Source organism: Fopius arisanus, unplaced genomic scaffold (assembly GCF_000806365.1).
Source record: "Fopius arisanus strain USDA-PBARC FA_bdor unplaced genomic scaffold, ASM80636v1 scaffold00087, whole genome shotgun sequence".
Taxonomy (NCBI): domain Eukaryota; kingdom Metazoa; phylum Arthropoda; class Insecta; order Hymenoptera; family Braconidae; genus Fopius; species Fopius arisanus.
Genome location: NW_011887826.1, coordinates 138,586 through 155,433, shown reverse-complemented (window position 1 = coordinate 155,433; position 16,848 = coordinate 138,586). Strand labels below are relative to the sequence as shown.

General features: G+C 39.9%; 3 protein-coding genes across 8 annotated transcripts; 1 reads left to right on the top strand and 2 right to left on the bottom strand.

Moving 5' to 3' along the window:
* Positions 1-10: 10 nt before the first annotated feature.
* LOC105270417 (zinc finger CCCH domain-containing protein 11A) lies at positions 11-6,723 on the bottom strand. Of its 4 annotated transcripts, none has more exons than XM_011311323.1 (6): positions 6,608-6,723; positions 6,221-6,320; positions 5,746-5,865; positions 5,278-5,446; positions 4,961-5,077; positions 11-1,132 (listed from the first exon to the last, which is right to left on the bottom strand). In XM_011311323.1, exons 2-6 carry the CDS (start codon positions 6,278-6,280, stop codon positions 231-233), a joined length of 1,368 nt encoding a protein of 455 aa, XP_011309625.1. In that variant the 5' UTR covers positions 6,281-6,320; positions 6,608-6,723; the 3' UTR covers positions 11-230. The 4 variants fall into 4 exon arrangements, with proteins under 4 accessions (XP_011309625.1, XP_011309627.1, XP_011309626.1 ...); XM_011311325.1 differs by having other exon boundaries at positions 6,545-6,627; XM_011311324.1 differs by having other exon boundaries at positions 6,519-6,610.
* A 186-nt stretch (positions 6,724-6,909) lies between these two features.
* On the top strand, positions 6,910-10,297 carry LOC105270414 (leucine-rich repeat-containing protein 27-like). Of its 2 annotated transcripts, XM_011311318.1 has the most exons (9): positions 6,910-7,262; positions 7,356-7,832; positions 7,955-8,144; positions 8,208-8,363; positions 8,448-8,607; positions 9,348-9,452; positions 9,509-9,591; positions 9,686-9,891; positions 9,960-10,297. In XM_011311318.1, the coding sequence occupies exons 1-9, from the start codon at positions 7,080-7,082 to the stop codon at positions 10,086-10,088; spliced, it is 1,689 nt and encodes a 562-aa protein (XP_011309620.1). In that variant the 5' UTR covers positions 6,910-7,079; the 3' UTR covers positions 10,089-10,297. The 2 variants fall into 2 exon arrangements, 1 of the variants encoding a protein (XP_011309620.1); XR_892535.1 differs by lacking the exons at positions 9,509-9,591; positions 9,686-9,891; positions 9,960-10,297 and having other exon boundaries at positions 8,448-9,216; positions 9,348-9,426.
* Positions 10,109-16,705, bottom strand: Oga (O-GlcNAcase). 2 transcript variants are annotated; one of them, XM_011311319.1, is made up of 9 exons: positions 16,290-16,705; positions 16,175-16,226; positions 14,249-15,923; positions 13,885-14,059; positions 12,699-12,752; positions 12,030-12,115; positions 11,583-11,948; positions 11,333-11,492; positions 10,109-11,207 (listed from the first exon to the last, which is right to left on the bottom strand). In XM_011311319.1, the coding sequence occupies exons 1-9, from the start codon at positions 16,357-16,359 to the stop codon at positions 11,071-11,073; spliced, it is 2,775 nt and encodes a 924-aa protein (XP_011309621.1). In that variant the 5' UTR covers positions 16,360-16,705; the 3' UTR covers positions 10,109-11,070. The 2 variants fall into 2 exon arrangements, with proteins under 2 accessions (XP_011309621.1, XP_011309622.1); XM_011311320.1 differs by lacking the exon at positions 12,699-12,752.
* Positions 16,706-16,848: the final 143 nt, after the last annotated feature.

Genomic DNA, 16,848 nt, shown 5'->3' with positions numbered 1-16,848 from the left:
CCTTCTCCCCCTCCTCGCCACGAAGAAAAGCTCGAGTGTAAAACGTGCAGAGATGAGAATAATAAGGGCATTCTCCAGCCCCGACACGAGTCCCTGATGCCAGTGCTCTTGCGAAACTATTATACCACTTACAGATGTACTCTGCATCGTCACGTAAATATCATTGAAATCAACATTGAAATCTCCATTGAAATGGGCGCAATAAATTTATGACTCATCCCAATCGAGCCTCAAACTGATTTCTCAGTCAATAAGGCATCGATATCCTTGAGAATATCATCACTCGCACTGTCCATGTCCTCCTCGTCATGCGTATGCCCATCGATCAGCTGATCGAGCTTCAAATCATCCGCTGGATCAACCAAACCTTGAGCGCAATCACCCGCGATGACAGACACCGAAGTTGAAACTTGATTAACATTAGATGCACCATCAGTGCTGCTGTCGCAGAGACGTACTTCAATCTCAGTTCTCGAATTTTCACACTCCTGTGATTCCGTAGTTCCTCTCGTCTCATTATCGCAAGTTTCCTGAGATGTCTGAGTTTCACTTCTGTTGAATCTCTTGGGTGATCTCCTCAGTCTCACCGGTGGTACTGTTGTATTTCGGTTAATTTTACGCCTCTTACTCTCATTGCTAATCGCATCCTCCATTTGAGTGTCCAATGCTCGTTTGCGTGATTCCCCGAGTTTTATCTCCTCAGTCTCCAATTTCTTAAGTTCTGTCAAGCTCTCGATGGCACTTGACAGCGGTACCTCAGGCACTTTTCTCTTGACTGTTGGCATTCCCTGTGAATTTACAGCTGGTACCTTGGAATCGGTGCGATTTTTTCGCCTCTTTATCTCGTCGAGGGTCAATACCTTGAAGCTCAAATTATCATCAGTCGATTTTGATTGGGATTTACCCAGGGAATAGAGGCACACGGTCTTCCTCGCAGCTCTTATGCTCGTTACTCTCTTCTCTTTACCACCACCTGAGCAATTTGGGTAATCACTCGATGTGTAGGAATAGTATGCGGCACTCTCTGCTTGTATCTCCTCCAGTCTGATCTCCTCGTAAGTCTTGCAGTATGGGACTCTCGTTGGTTGATGTGCCTTTTTCGGCGATGATGCAACACCCTCGCTGTCCGATTCTGCAAGAACACACGAAGAAACATGGTGTTGGCGATTATTTCGTTTTAACGTCCCAGGTATTATGATTTTTATTGTTTTTTTTTGTGTCAATCTTCAATCGTTAAAGGCTTTTTCAATGATAGGTTTTGATCGATTCTTTCTTATTCTCTATTTCTCTCATCTAATTTGTCTCGTGGTTTTCGCCAGTGAGCCGTGTCCTCTTCTCAATCTTCGGGATATTCTTACATATTCGAATTTCGGGGGAATAAATTCTTGATAAAGTGCACGAGAACTCGTCGACTCTGAAACATACGCCTTGGGGTCTTGGAGAAACCACAATTTTTCATCATTAATGGGATTTTTCTTGGGAAAGGGTTTACTGGGGCTCCGGTACGCCTGACATTTTATTTTCGAGTGTGTGAGTGGAGTAGAATGGGTACTCGTCATTTTCCCGAAATTTTTATTGCTCCGATATTCTCTAATGACAATTTAATATTTGTCCAGTGTTTTCTCGTTTATTCATTTTTTTATGAGAACATTCTATCCGGTTTATACCAGAGCAAAATGGGAAATAGATTAACTTGGAGACAATTTAGTGAACACAATATTTTTCAAAGAAAAATCCATTGGACAAAAGGCATTCGTCGGAAAATTATCGGGCCTAGTTAGAGACAATATAAAATAAGTGTTTCACTGTTTTATTCTCAACGAGAAAGTAAATTTATTAACTCAGAATCAACAAAGAAAACTCCATTAAACTCTGACCCATGATTTTCACAGGGATAACGAAAAATAATTATCTCGTGATGAAAAAAAAAGAACAGAATGTTGTGATAAATGTGTGTCCGTGTAAATATAGTTTTTTTTCTTTTTAAATTATTGTAATGTCCTCCTGCCCCCGAATAATGATGATGAGTCAGGCGTACCGTGTCCCCGCGCAGTGTGAGATAGTTCGTCTGTTATGGGGAAGAAACTGGAAAAGAAAGAAGCAACAGAAGTTTAGAGAATTCAAGTTTAATCGATGAGAAAGAGAAAAATCAAGAGAAAAAAAGTATATCGAAACAACAGGGATCAATCCCTAACAAAATGACTATTGCTTTCTCACCGTTGAATTAATATTTTCAATACTCGTGGTATGAAGTTTATTAACATGTGAACGTAAATTATCAATTGCTTTAGTCATTCGTTTACATCGATTTCTCAATATGTAATAATAATTACGCATTACGCTGCTGCGTTATCCTTCAAATATAACTTCTGTATTTTTTTGTCATATAAGTCTGTTAAATCTTCTCTCAATCTTTGTGTTTGTTTATACGTAAACTAAATGTACGCATACATAGGCACATATGTGCATATATGCATATACGTCTACACATATACACATCTGATTTTGTATCATTTTTCCATACTTACATGTTCACTTCAATTTTTTTTTCATCGCATTGTTACTTTTTTTTTTTTCATATTTTCCGACGAATATATGCATGAGTGACAAGTATCTCCTTTTGTATATCATGAAACACAACCGTCGCAATGGCAAATACTTCAGTCAAAAATAAAAAAATCGTTCAGCTATTGGAACTGCAGAAATAATTCCGCAGATACTCTCGAGCCGATGCAAATGCCACTACGAGGGTTTCACACACACTTATTCACTTGAATCAATTTATTTTCTCATTAATAAATCTTTTTGTTGCTCGTGAAAGCCATGTGTCGATTTTATCATAATTTTTGTACTTAATAAGCACTAAACAAAAATCAAATAAAAACCTTCGACTGGTGTTTCCATTGAAGAAAAAAAAAATGGGGAAACATGATTTTTTTTATTTCGCGGTTATTTCATCCTACTCTTACAACTGCGAATTCTATTCTTCAAGGATTTAAAAAAAAATAATAATGAAACAATAATAATAAACAAAACAATAATAATGCAAGCCGAGGATCACCGGTGTAGAGGCGAATATACACTGAAAGCTCACGCGGGAATTTTATTATATATTTGCTCGTATATATTTCGTACATCACGAATTTAATGAAAAATAGGGGATCGGGTTTGATTTTATCGAGTGATCTGCCTAACTAATCAGTGAACCCGTTCTCAATCGAACACTCCAATCAACTAAATTAAACCTAGTCTACCGGAAACCGACGATAATATTAATCCCGACGCTGATGTCTCGGAGACCAACGATTTGAAGCGAAAATAAAAAAGAATTTACCATTGCCCGACTATTTACTCTCGTTATAGTATTTTTTTTTCTTTTTTCAAATCGTTTCTTTCGTGTATTGGAAGTATCATGTAAGAAGCCAAAACATATGAAGGCATATCAGCAATTACTGCTGACAATTGTTTACGCACTCTGATAAATCCATCGGGCTAACAATATTCAATGAATAATAACAACAATTAGAGATTAATTTTTTAAATCATAAACTACAACCAGCGCGGACGAATCATCCTCAACTCAAGTCTGGAAATAAATTGCCATTTCACTCCAGCAATCGACTCTACTCGGAATAATTTCCATCATTTGAATTTGAGGTGAATTAATCCCTAGTGCACTCGTATTTTTTTTTTCTTCTACTCATTATCTAGTCCTATGAAACATATTCCCATGGATAACGGATGAGAGAAAAAGAGAATCAAGAAATGGATTGACATCTACCTCTAGGATGAACCGTCAAAAGGAAGAGGAAAGAATCATGAAGCATAGGTGTATCGAGACCCCAGAGATATAATTTCGGTGATTTTTTTTTTCTCCAGGTGAAACTCACCGGGAATTATTTATCCAAAAAAAAAAGTATTCAGTAATCAAGAGGTAAATCGTAACGAATCAACTTGAACAATGATCGAGGATTGTCTCCGAGTCCAACAGAAATACCGAAATTTTTGGAGATAATTTTTTTGTAGCTCTCAACCCACTCTACAAAAGACGATGCAATGAAAAATTCGCAATCTCTTTGAAACTGAGAGATATCTCTCGAAATGTTGGACAGTACATTGATTATCCCTTACCTCTTGACTACGGAGTGATTTTCCCCAGGATGTTCGCACCGGGTAAATATTTTCCAGGAAAAAAAGAGACTCTGGGAGCCCAAGGTGTTGTCACTAGTTCTAGTTAGTGAAAAAATTTGACTAATGTAGATATCGCAGGTGTTTCTCAATATCGCGATAGTTCTCCAGCAATAATATTTCGCATGATTTAACGATTGATTTCAAATAGCATGCATCGATATCGATACCAATGCACAACGAAACGCTCATCGCCAGGCTAAATTTCGTGTATCTTCCCTACCATATAAACCGTTATTTATTCGAATTATTCAACGAGAGGGGAATTGAATTTAGTATCTCCTGTAGGATGTGAAACCGAGTCCAAAGGGGAATGGACATCGTGCCCTTTGGTTCTGAGTACTCGTGTCAGGATGGACAGTCGGATAATTCGCACGTTGAATCTGCGAAGTCGACGGTTGATTATGCAATTGTAACGTTTGACCGTGTGTATGGGAATGAAAGGCCTGGTGGCCATAAGGATGTCTTGCAGCATGATGACACACTGCTGCTGCTGCTATTGCACTCTGCTGTTGATGATGATGATGATGCTGGTGCTGCATACCCTGTACACTTGTCTGCGTTACATTGAGGCCACTAGCGACACTAGTACCAAGATTGACTCTACTTGGTATATCGATATCAATCGGTATTGTCATACGATTACGTATACCGAGGGTTGTACTACGGAGATTCAAATTTGTTTGTAGGCTAGACGGTAGGGATAGAGTGCCTGGCGTGAGGTAGTGTACGTTGAAAGATGGACGACGGGGGGGCTAGTAAAGCCTCATACCTTCGTCAAAGTTGACGATAAGAGGATCAACTGCTGGACTACCGATGAAACTTCCTGCCTCGCTGCTACCACGTCCTTGATCTGACTCTGTACCACTTCCATCGAATTTACCGTCATCTGTTCGTAGAAAATCCACAGTAAACAATTAAAGACACACATTCAGATTTCTCTTTTGTGTCAAATGTCTGGTCGAGTTGTATTTTTTTTTTTTTTTTTCAAATTGCAGATCAATTATTCCATTAAATCGTAGATATGAGAAAAATTCGGGGGAATGGATTCTACAGCATTGAATTCAGAAAAAAATCAAGTTTATTCACCTGGACGGTTCGACCACTCTTGGTTCACTGGTTTTGCTGGCAGTTCAGTGGCTTTTGTGGGGGTTGTCTCACCCGCTGGACGTGGCTGGGTGTGCATAAATGGACAATGTGGCTTCTTACATCCACTACGTTGTGACTCCCAGTAACACGCAATCGACTTGCGATTTTTCTATGCCACAGTAAAAATTCCCGAGTAATTCCACAGCCGTAAATAATTCATTAAAAGAGCAGAAAAGTATGAAAAATTAAATTTCAGTCTCGAAAACTGTATCATGCAACTGTTTTGCAGCTCATAAAATTGAATTTATCACACTTTATCACTTCCGCATTGAGTTCATTAAAAAAAAATGTTTTTAATACTACAAGAGTATATAAAAAATAAAGATGAAAAATGGAGAGGTGAAATAGTGAAAATCAGATCAACCAATTAAATATCGATCTAATGAAAAAATGTGAAAGGAGTGATACCTTCAGCTCCATGTGTCTGAAGTTGCACTTCTCGTTGAGGCAGTTACCCTGCTGCCAATAGGAGCACATCACCTCGCAGCCAAGTGCTGAAGGCTCATGTCTGAATGCACAACTATCCCCCTGTAAAAAAAATCGCAATCCATCAATGCCCGATCCCAAAAAAAAAAAGCCCATAATCCCTTATCACTCCCCAGGCTAAACGACAGTGCCTTCAACTCATCAGAATACTGTCGTAATTTACTAATAAAAACGTCCCATCTACGTAAAGGCCAGATAAGAATTATTCTCAGGACTCATGAAAATTCCAGAGAATGGAATTCTCTTCAACATGGCCGCACCTAACCTCTGCATACAATATGGAATTGCCAGCGATCATTTCCATTCCTCGAATATTAATCACCCACCGCTGATGTCTCACGAAAAAAAAAATGAAATGCCAAAAAAAAAAGTAACTAATTATTTGAGGCTTCCTCACCTTCGTGCACGTTGAGTAGTAGAAAAAGTAGCAGTCGTTATTCTTGTGGTTCTGCTCCATATTTAAGAAATTGTAAAACGCCGAGTGGTCGTGCTCTTTGCTGTAAATGCCAAGAGAACGAATTAATAATCAAAAGGATAATTAGCGATGGAGAAAATGCCCTTGTACGTGAGAGGAGAATTTCTTCGTAATTATGAAACGTTACCATTTCGTACGAAACATGTTTGAAAAGCTAAGGGATAGACCTCTTAATTCTTAAAATTTCGACTCAAATGGATGACTGACTACAAAGGAATACCTCGGAGCTATGGATTTCGATGTTACCTCGATGTACAAGGTCGTTTTTTCCAGTGTTTATTTGGATTTTAAATAGTGTCCAGAACTCACGTTTGTCAGGGGGCTATCGGTCAATGGTGACTTCTTCTTTTTTATTCTCCTTCGACACGACTCGGGTGAAACAAACACACACGAGAGTGAAGTAAAGGGACACGCTTGTTCGCGCGCAACACCGGAACAACTGGTGCTGCCGGATGATCAGATTGCAAGCGGTAAAGTTCAAGTGGAGGGCATCGATTTAACCAAAGAGGATTGACTAAAGTAGAGGCGCAGTTCTGAGGGTTTGAGTGACCCCAGCAGCATCGTAATACTGCACCCCAAGAGAGGGAGGGCGCAACACGCAATGCTGGGGTGTCCATCAAATCGACAGAGTGAATTTTATTTTCTGCGGCATGAATGCTTTTTGTTTTTTATTTGTTTGATCAATCCTCTTTGCATTTTAACATCGAAATTCACGTCGCCATGGTGAGAGGTAAACCAATCCGCGAGGATTATTTGTCGTGGTTAAAATTGAGAAGTGATTATGGAGAACCTGACGCAGAATTTGTTGAGTAATTATTATGGCCTTGGCGGGGCGAGAGGAGGGCGGGGGGGAGTGGCTAGTCATGAGGGTTTTCAGAGGGAATTGACGGAGGAGAGGATCGTGGATGATGTCGATGGACACTTCAACGGAGAAGATCTTTCTGGGGGTGGGGAAAACCCTGAGGTGAGTCGGAGGAGAAAAATGAATGAAAAAAATGATTGGGAAAAAAATTTTTTGATATTTGATGGTAGACATTCGTTATATGTTTTTTTATAGACCCAAATTGAGGATTTGAACGAAGGAAATGGAGCTGGAGACGGACTGCTACTGCCCTGGAGAGTCTTCGCCGAGGAGGATAACGTCATCAATAATATCATCGATGATGAAGTGGATTTGGAAGTGGATTTGGAAGTGGAGAACTCTCGAAAGGACGTGCAGGAAGAGGGAAAAATCGGTTTGCCTAAATTAATTATTCCGGAAAAGGGGGATGGGAGGGATGAGAGCTCCGAGCTCGGGGTCGCCGACGATGGCATTCCGGATAGTGCGTCAGACGTCTCCACGATGTCTACGAAGAAGAAAACGAGAAAGAAGTCAAGGCTAAGCACTGCAGGAGTCAATGACCCGCAGCCGCTCATCCTCATGCCACCGATTTCCAAGAAGAATTTGACCATCAACAAGGAGTTTTGCGATATGACCGACGCATCCATCACCGAGTTCCCTGTCAATTTACTCGAGGAGCTGTCGAGTATTCGAGTAAGAGAAATTCATAACAAATTCAGAGTCATAATATTCATGTTAACTACACCGATTTGTTATCGTCTAGGTCTTCGATACTGAATTTTTCTTCGCACAATATTTGATTCTCATGATTTTAGATGTTGTATCTCGATAACAACTGCCTCAATGAACTGCCAGAGGAGCTTTTCATGTCCCTGAGCTTCCTCCAGTGGCTGGATGTTCGCAATAACTGGTTGAAAACCCTCCCAGGAACAATTAAAAATCATCAATGCCTGGAGACAATTTTACTTCAGGGGAATCGTATTGAGAAATTACCTCTGGAGCTTTGTATGTTTCCTATAATAATATAATTCCTTGAACCGATTGACTTGAATTACAATTTATTCGCAGGTCTCATACCAAACCTGAAGACCCTTCAAACAGCGGGCAACCCCTTGACGTCACCTCCTCCAGGGGTAATCGCCCAGGGATTCACCTCCATCCTGAATTTTTTGATGAAAGAATGGAATATGCAATACCCGAATGACCCAGTGCCCCCCACCCCCGGTAACATTAATTATAATAATGATCAAATTTCGATTTTTGGAATATATTCAGTAGAAAAAATGTATCGAGGCGTGAAATTTTCAGAAGTGAAGTCCACATCGACGATTTTGTGTGACGACCCTCCAGTCATCAACTCCTCGAGATCTTCACGACTGCTGAGTCACTCTTCAACTTCGTCCCTGATAAAAGCCCCGAAGGCCATTTCCTCCCGCGAAAAATCGCGAAACTACAGGCCCAGCAACAGGTACGAAGCTCTGCACTCGAAAGAGTACGATCTCCTTGAACTGAATAATCGCTCGAGGATGAACGAAAGTCCCAACGTCATCTGCGACGAGTGTCGAGATCGCATACAAAATTCCTCGACACAGTCGAGTCGCCCCGACGAATGGGACTGCTTCATCGACTTCCAACAGATTAAAATAAAAATGAGAGAGCGTCAGGCCGACGACGAGCCCTCCAGGTCGTCAACACCTAGCAAAAAAGACGTCGGGATTGTTGCGAATATTGAGGATGTCGAGGAGAAGACGACGAAGGGCGTTAAATTGCCTAAAATCGTTAATGGGAATTTCTCGAGTGATGTTAAGAGACTCGAAGACGTCAAAGTCAAGGAGAGAGTTTATAATGTCATGACGAATGATAGAATAATGACTAAATTGCGACCCATGAGGCTCAACGATCCTGACTGGATTCTCGCGTTTATCGAAAATTATCTGGGGGTGGAGAACAGACCGATGGGATATTTTCCCAGTAGAAAAATTCGTCGTTAAATTCAGTACGAATAAATATCGATGAACGCTAAAGAGATGACGATTTTTTATAAGAACCCTTTTTGGAGCTATCCCCTGCAAAAAAGGTCATGATAAAAATGTCTCTTTCTTTACCCTTTACTTCCAGATTTTCCTTAATTTCCACCAGTCAAAAGTTTCGGCTAAAAAATAAATCCTTTTAGTTGTCCTTTTGGTTTCACTGTTTTATGGGATTCAGGTGCAGAAGTAGTGGTGGTAATTCAGTGCTGGAGGAGAAACTCCGGTGGATTTCCAAAGTGAGGGACATGCTCATCAAACAAGCTGCTGATATCCAAAGAATAAAGTAAGAATGCCCGGTTCAGGTTTTCTTTGAGGATTTACAACGGATGTAAATTGCAGGGATCGAGAGACCCTGAGGGAGTGGAGACGAGATGGCAGGAGTTTTAATACGAGCATGAGAAAAGCTGCCAGCAGAACTCAGGGTATTTTCACATACAGAGAAATTACTTATAAAAAAACGAATGAGAGTTTCGCGAGTGGTGAAAAGGTGCACCTTTTAAAATTCAATTTTTTCAGAGGGAATTCCCTTCGACATCGACACATCCGACACTCCGTTCCTCACCATAAAAAAATTGGAGAAACCAATGAAAGCCTCAAATCGAATGCTCTCTGAGGATATGGATAAAAAAATGTTCGACATTATGGAATCGCTCCAGCAAACAACAAGCCGATCCAGTAATTCCGATGTACAGTTGAATCTGCTCCACTCTGAAATAAAAAGGGTAAAAAAAATAAAGGGCCCATATCTTACCAGAGAACACTTCCAAATTTACTAAAGGCCTTTTTTCAGATTACAACTCTCTATGAAGAAATCCAGGCCCTGAAGAGGCAGAATGACACCTCCTACAAAAAATACACCGGCCCCATCATCTCCAGTAATCCCAAGCGTTACGATCCACCTCCATCCATAATCATCTGATGAATTAAATAAACAAACACTCAGTCTTGACGATTTTTTTAATCCGAATGAATCACCGATCACATGGTTGTCTGATAAGGATTAACATTTCATACAGAATTCAATGCGTATTTTGTGGGATCGAGACAACTGGCCAGATCGCCTCAGAAGCGAAGAGTTTTCAGGAAATATCTGTGTATCTAAATGAAATAGTAAATATTTCGTAAGAATCTTTTGTGTCCCTCTTATTTCACTCTACGAAAAGGATCTTGAGAACAATTTCGCGACCTCTCTGAAAATATAAGATATTTAACAATAATCTGATCAGGGAATGATTCATTATATTATATTACCTTTACCTTCTCGCAACTGATTTCTAATAAAACGATTGAAAAATTATCTAAAAAATTGAATAAAATATCTTGTGCTTCGAAATTGTACGATAAACCTAAACTCGATTGGATAATCTGCCCAGTATTCTCAATGACACCGCAGTACAAGCATTCATCCTCAGGATGTCAGTATAAAAATTGTTTAAAATAATCCTCGATAGGACTCCCCTCAAACATCATAATTTCGTCATTCCCTGGCCAATAACTGAATCAATCTCTTGATTACGTAATCACCCGCCATCAATAACCTTTTCTGAATTCACATAACTTTTTTTTTATAAAACTTGTGCTGAATATTGTAAAATGACAGAGCAATAGAGACTACTGCACGTTTCGACGCATCATTGATATGAAGAGGCACACACCGTTCACCATTTACCAACAATTCCTCATTTCTCGCACATTATATACATAGAGCTGCCTCTCCATTAATTTTCAATTGGCAGGGATTGAGTTCATTCAACTTTCAGTTGGAATTCAACCTTCAACGTGTTCGTTTATAATTTTGTGGCTGATGTGGAGTGATTTTTTTGTTAAACTACTGTCCGCTCTGGTGCTGATTCGAGCAGGTAAACTTTGTTTACGAATATAACTGAAGAATTGGCCTTCTGTTAGAAGCTCCTACACATGGTGATTACTCCAGGGCTCTCGTCCTGTCCGGAATTATAATCAACGAACCCTAGTTTTCCGTAAAATTCATGGGATTCTTTGTCCATCGATGACATTGTTGTGTGAACACCAAATGAACCTGCCGTTGAATACAACAAATAAAATGCAATCCAATAATTACTTTGTAATGGCAGGTAACTCGAATTTTTCAATCGATTGATGTCAAAACGAGACTCGGCATCGAAAGAAGAAAAATATTCTTACCGTTTGCTCTCAAGGCCGCGAGAATACAAGTTATCAGTCTCTTAGGGATCGACTGATCCGTAACAGTAGGTAATACTGAACACATTATCTGTGATGGATGTTGACGAGCCAATTGCTCTGGGACATCAACGGTAAATGAATGGAAATACCTTATCGCCTCCTGAAAGAATAAAATAAATAATTGAAATCATTTCCGATCTTTTCCGAGCATTAAAGTATTTAGGAAATATTCTTAATACTGGGATTGTACCTGAACACTTGAAGGGAGGTCATTCGTGATGTCCTCCAGTGGATACTTCACTTGCAATTCTGGTATCCAAGATACCGCCATTTTTTGATTAAATGTTTTAACATTCAACGAAGCTGCAATGTATCCCACAATGCCGTCATCGTCCTCGACAACCATACAGAATTCTGGACTGAGGGTCAAGTATCCACCAACGAGTCTGTCAGCAACAGCTGATGTACCACTGACCCCAGTAATTCTATTACACACTGCATAAACAGCGTCTTCGTCAGATGGGAGATAAGGTCTGATGGTGTAGATCTTACTGGTGGGAATTTCAGGTGCTTTGTACACGAATAAATCGTTCCCACTGTCCACTGGAATCAGCCTCTGCGGGGTAAGAATTTTGACAGCATAAAGGTTAAAATAAAATGTTCCGTTTTTCAAATTAAGAATGGAATGATGATAAACCTGCAGATCCGCTGTTAATCCTCCTCTGAAAACCCACGGTTCTTGGTCCCCACTCATAAAAGTTTCCTTCCATCCATTCGAGAACCCTATCCCACACGGAATAAATATTTTGTTGTAATATTTATTGCAATTACAATAAAACTGATAACGCCGCGCTGCTGTTAATTTACGCTATGCAGCGAGGACTCAATATTCTCAATGACACAATCATTGACCAATAAAAATCAATGAGAATTCAAAAGAAAATTCTATGAATAAGATTATTGCGTCCTCTTCGCGCATCACAATCTCTTGCAAAGGTCTGGAAAAGGAAAATGTTTCATGAAAATCCATGAAAATGATACAAGAAATCAGCCTGAAATAAAATATCCAATTACTCCTGGAAATTTCTGGAAGCAAAATAAATTAGTATTGAAGAGCCGAAAATTAGGGAATGAGATAATTAAAGGGGTGGGAGGAAGAGGCTGTGATTGCTGAGTTAGTATTCAAAATCTACGCGCAATTATTCAAAATAAATAGATGCAAATGCACAAGTGTCGATCATCAACGGGTGTCTGTCACTTTACATAACGTTTTATAATCTCTTTTCTTATTTTTACGGTAATGATCGATACTCGGTTTGTCGCGCGCTGATGTCACGAATTACTTATTGAAAAGTAAATCCCATACATGTGTAGCTCCCCTGGGTAAATGTTGTCATCGTCGATGGAAATCTGCCAAACGCTATCACCAGGAAAAGAAAAAAAAAATTCAATAATTACAACGAATTCTCTCTTCAGGTCATTCGAGTGTTCAGTCAAGAAGGAAAATATCTGTCAGTCTATTGAGTGATGTTCCAGCTGCGTAAATAGTCATTATTCAATTTTATCACAATAATAATTTAATGGAGCCGATAAATTCCTTCCTGAGGCACGACTGGAAGAAAAATCATTGAGCCCCATTAATGTCTCGAGGTCTGAATCGTTGCTGTTGATCAACCAAAATCAATTAAAATTGCCGGGTGTTGTTTATCGAGATTCGGTGGTTTGGGGTTGCTTCCTCCATTTATTCCAGATCATCTGCTCTCTGTCTTAAATTACCCCACAATTTATGCGCTGTTTGCAGTTGAAATTTTGCCTGATAGTGCCAATTTGTCAATCTACGCGCGCTGTACCGTATCTGCTCCTAAAGCGTAGGTGCAGATCTTCGGCAGTCTAGTCATTACTGTTACCCAACAATCCGTGATGACTTCAATTAATTAAATGATACTAATGACGCGCTATTTGCAGCAGATATTACGCCTTTTTATCAGTGAATACGCGGCTCGATTCACTTCTCTCATTGAATAATTAAATAATTATTCAATTAAAAATACAATTACCAATTAATTATGTTTCGTCTGAGTGCAGTAATAAAAAAACGCTAAGAATGTTAACTGAGTATTCACTGATTGTTTACTCTTAATCCCTTTAGTTTAATTAACTCGTGTCTTTTTCCATTTCCCATTCAATCACGAATTGACTAATTTGTAATTTATTGACTAATATCTTTTTGACAGAGAAAAAATTAATTTCGTTTCGTAATGATTGAATAAGAAATTGAAGACCTGATAATAAAAAAAAACTCACCAATCCTGCAGATGGTACTCTTCTGAAAATCAAGGAATTAATTACAAGAGATTGATTGCTAGTTGATCAACATCAACACTCAGGGCTCGATCAGAGCATGATTAATTGATTTTTTGTAAATAATTGGTTCTTCCAGTGAAAGGCTTGAGCATGATTTTTCTTTCACTCGTGGACTATAAGAATCAAATGTACTGCACTGAATTCAATATAATGAACTGTTTGGAGAACCAAATACCACGAGCACTCACCCAGCCACTTGACATAACTATTCAACAGTGAGACAACTCCTCTCATATCCCAAATGTACGAGTAAAGATCGTACAGTAATTCTCGATTGTTGCAGTAGGTGAGGCGTTGGAATAAACGATTGACAGCACTGCACATGTCATTCATTTTGGCAGCACGTGCATGCCACTCCTCAATCTTCAACAAGAATTATTCAGTTCCAAATAGTAATTCACCTCAGTACGATTTAAAAGTAAAAATACCAATAAAATATTCACTACATTCACTGCGAAGAGTAGAAATTAACATTTTTTCTAATACCAAAATTATCTGAAAAAATAAATGTGGATATTCTGGTAATAACTCAACTCATAAATTAATACATACATCAGCTTTGCCCTTCTCCTCCTCATCCTTGCTCTTCCTGATGACGACATGTGCATTGCTCTTGAGCCAATTAAATTCCTGGAGAAGCTGAATGCCCTGTCCCCCGTGTTCGAATGGTAAATAAAAAAGATCACAGAGAAGTGAAAGATCCTCGACAGTGAGTCTCTTCTCGACATCCTTCACCTCATCATTCTCAGTGTCTTCCCCAGGCTCATGATTATCTGCATCATTCTCCACAATCATCTGATTTCCATTGATAGTTGGGGACGTACCATCAATTTCCACCTGCATACTGCCAGAAGTTCCACTGCAGGTGGAAGTATTCTCAAACATGACATCATCCTCGGTGGGAATTTTCGCGACGTGAGCTGGTGAATTACTGGGAGTGGTGTTGCAGTCCATGGGCTCTGTGGATCCACTGTTCTGCACCCCAGAGATTCCCAATGATGGATTGACAATGGGAATGACTGGTTCACTGACGACTTTCGTCTCAGAGATGAGTGAATTCATGACGGGACCTGGGAGGGGCTGTGCAAAGCTCTCAGTGACGTTCGAGCAGACTTCAGCAAGTGCCTGAAGATGATTGGCATTGGAGATTGCTGGAGCTGATGCCACTGAGACAACAGCGGTGCTCGTTGTTGTTGTGAGACTCATGCAGGTGTTTATCGAGGGAATAATGGGAATGGGTATTGTGGGGGCAACAGCTGGCTGCGGTTTTGCTATCACTCCCCATGCAGCTTTTTTCTTGTTGAACTCTGGTAGCCAATCATTAATGGCATTCTTCAGGGCGTGTCTGGGATGATACATATTCGGGGAGAGTGTCGAGGGTACGTCCTCTCCAACAACACCATCCTCAGTCTCTGTCTCCAATTTTATATCAGCTGATACAGTGTCATTAAGACTGAGGTCTCGTTTCCCATCCACATTGCATCTGCTCCACTGAGCCAACGTGTGAATAGCGATAAAATTCGCTCCATACTCGCAGTTGGGATTTGTTAACACCCCCCTAAGCTTTGGAATGAGATCTGGAGATCTGCCAGAGTACGGTCCCAGGAACACTCGCTTCTGGTCGTAATCGTTGGCGTGCAAATTGTCCCAGATCACTGGTGGTCGTCTCAAGACTTCTGTTATCTCCTCTACTGACTCAACTGTCAGGAGACGAGAGATGACTTTTGGTCCCGTCCACATTATGTCAATTTCTTGAGCTAATTTACTCCCCAGGGTGTTCAGGTACTCTGAGGTCGAGACGTTTGGCATTGCCCTGGTGGCACAGTACTGCGTTGGGCAGAGCAGGAATTTTGGTTGGCCCAGATGATGGAAAATGTCGTTTGTCACTGAGACTTGGGCATGGGCGAAGGATTGAAACACCTCTTTGTCGGCTTCACTCATCTCTGGCTCGATGTCGTCGAAGAGCAGGGCAAATGCCACACATCCAAACTGGGAAACCTGCTCCAGCTTTCGTTTCAGGGCTGTTACCTCTTTTGCACTGGAGTACGTGATGTCAAGACCTGGGGAGAGGGCGTAGTAGAAAGTTATACCACTCTCTCTGGCTGCTGTTATTAAGCCGGTTAAATGTTCAGCTTCTTCCACGGTGTACAGGTCACGCCAATATGCTCGGTGCTTGTAATCGTCCTTTGGAGCGTACAGATACGAATCCATCCCCCATTTTTTCATTCTGCGGAAACGGTCATCAGTCAATATTCATTCAGCTTTATTCATCACATTCATTCATATTCATTTTAACTGTCTCGTCAGAGATTCAATCGTAAAAAAATGTCAAATCAGTTCGATATTTTCCAGTGGGTTGAGGAAAGTCTAAATCTTGTGAAAAAACGTTTGTCCATTTAATATAATGAAATATATCCGTCAAAAACTAATTACTGTCAAATGATCACTCGTTCATAAATGAGAAACAATGAGAATTACTTTTGAAAGAGATCTTTGCGCTGCTCCGTCGTCCAAGGTCTTCCATAAAACCCTAAAAAAATCGTGAGTCAGAATAACGACATCGAGAGCAATTGTCCGATCGATTATTTACTACCTTCCACAACGCCACAAATGAAATTTCCATTTTTTGTATTTGAATTGGCAGCTCCATTGGTCTCCGTCATTTTTCCAGGCCTAAATCCCCCTGGAATTTTGTTTGCAATCGACTGGCAAATATGGCTGACTAAAACACGGCAGTAACCAACAGTTCCCTCTGTTTATGTTGTGTTTTTGTCTAAGAGTTGTGCCGCGTTGCAACAAATGCGTCACGGAAGATTTTAACTTTTATAAATGCTCGATTGTCACGGAGATATCATTTTTTTCTGGAGTAATTATCGAGAATTTTATGTGGAACCAGATGAGATTATTTCCAGGACACTTCACCGTATGTGGGTCGATACTTGAGTGAAACGATTGTTCAAGATTTCGAGGCAATATGCATTTGACATGAACTCTACCTTATCAGCAATCCAACATGCACGTTTCAAATATTTAAAGGAAAATATTGATTATGTATCAATCATGCATTTATTATTTATTTTTATTATTTATTTATTCACTGCTATGAAGATGATTCTACTCCACGAATTGATCTCAAATTTATCTACATTTTT

Coding starts and splice junctions, on each gene's coding strand:
- LOC105270417 (XM_011311321.1), bottom strand. Junction 5,866..6,220: donor ACTACTCAACGTGCACGAAG/GTGAGGAAGCCT, acceptor TTTTTTTTACAG/GGGGATAGTTGTGCATTCAG. Junction 1,133..4,960: donor TATCGTCAACTTTGACGAAG/GTATGAGGCTTT, acceptor GTGTTCTTGCAG/AATCGGACAGCGAGGGTGTT.
- LOC105270414 (XM_011311318.1), top strand. CDS start 7,080: ATGGAGAACCTGACGCAGAATTTGTTGAGTAATTATTATGGCCTTGGC. Junction 8,145..8,207: donor GAAATTACCTCTGGAGCTTT/GTATGTTTCCTA, acceptor ATTTATTCGCAG/GTCTCATACCAAACCTGAAG. Junction 9,592..9,685: donor AGCTGCCAGCAGAACTCAGG/GTATTTTCACAT, acceptor CAATTTTTTCAG/AGGGAATTCCCTTCGACATC.
- Oga (XM_011311319.1), bottom strand. CDS start 16,359: ATGACGGAGACCAATGGAGCTGCCAATTCAAATACAAAAAATGGAAAT. Junction 16,227..16,289: donor CATTTGTGGCGTTGTGGAAG/GTAGTAAATAAT, acceptor CGATTTTTTTAG/GGTTTTATGGAAGACCTTGG. Junction 15,924..16,174: donor CGCAAAGATCTCTTTCAAAA/GTAATTCTCATT, acceptor CCGTTTCCGCAG/AATGAAAAAATGGGGGATGG.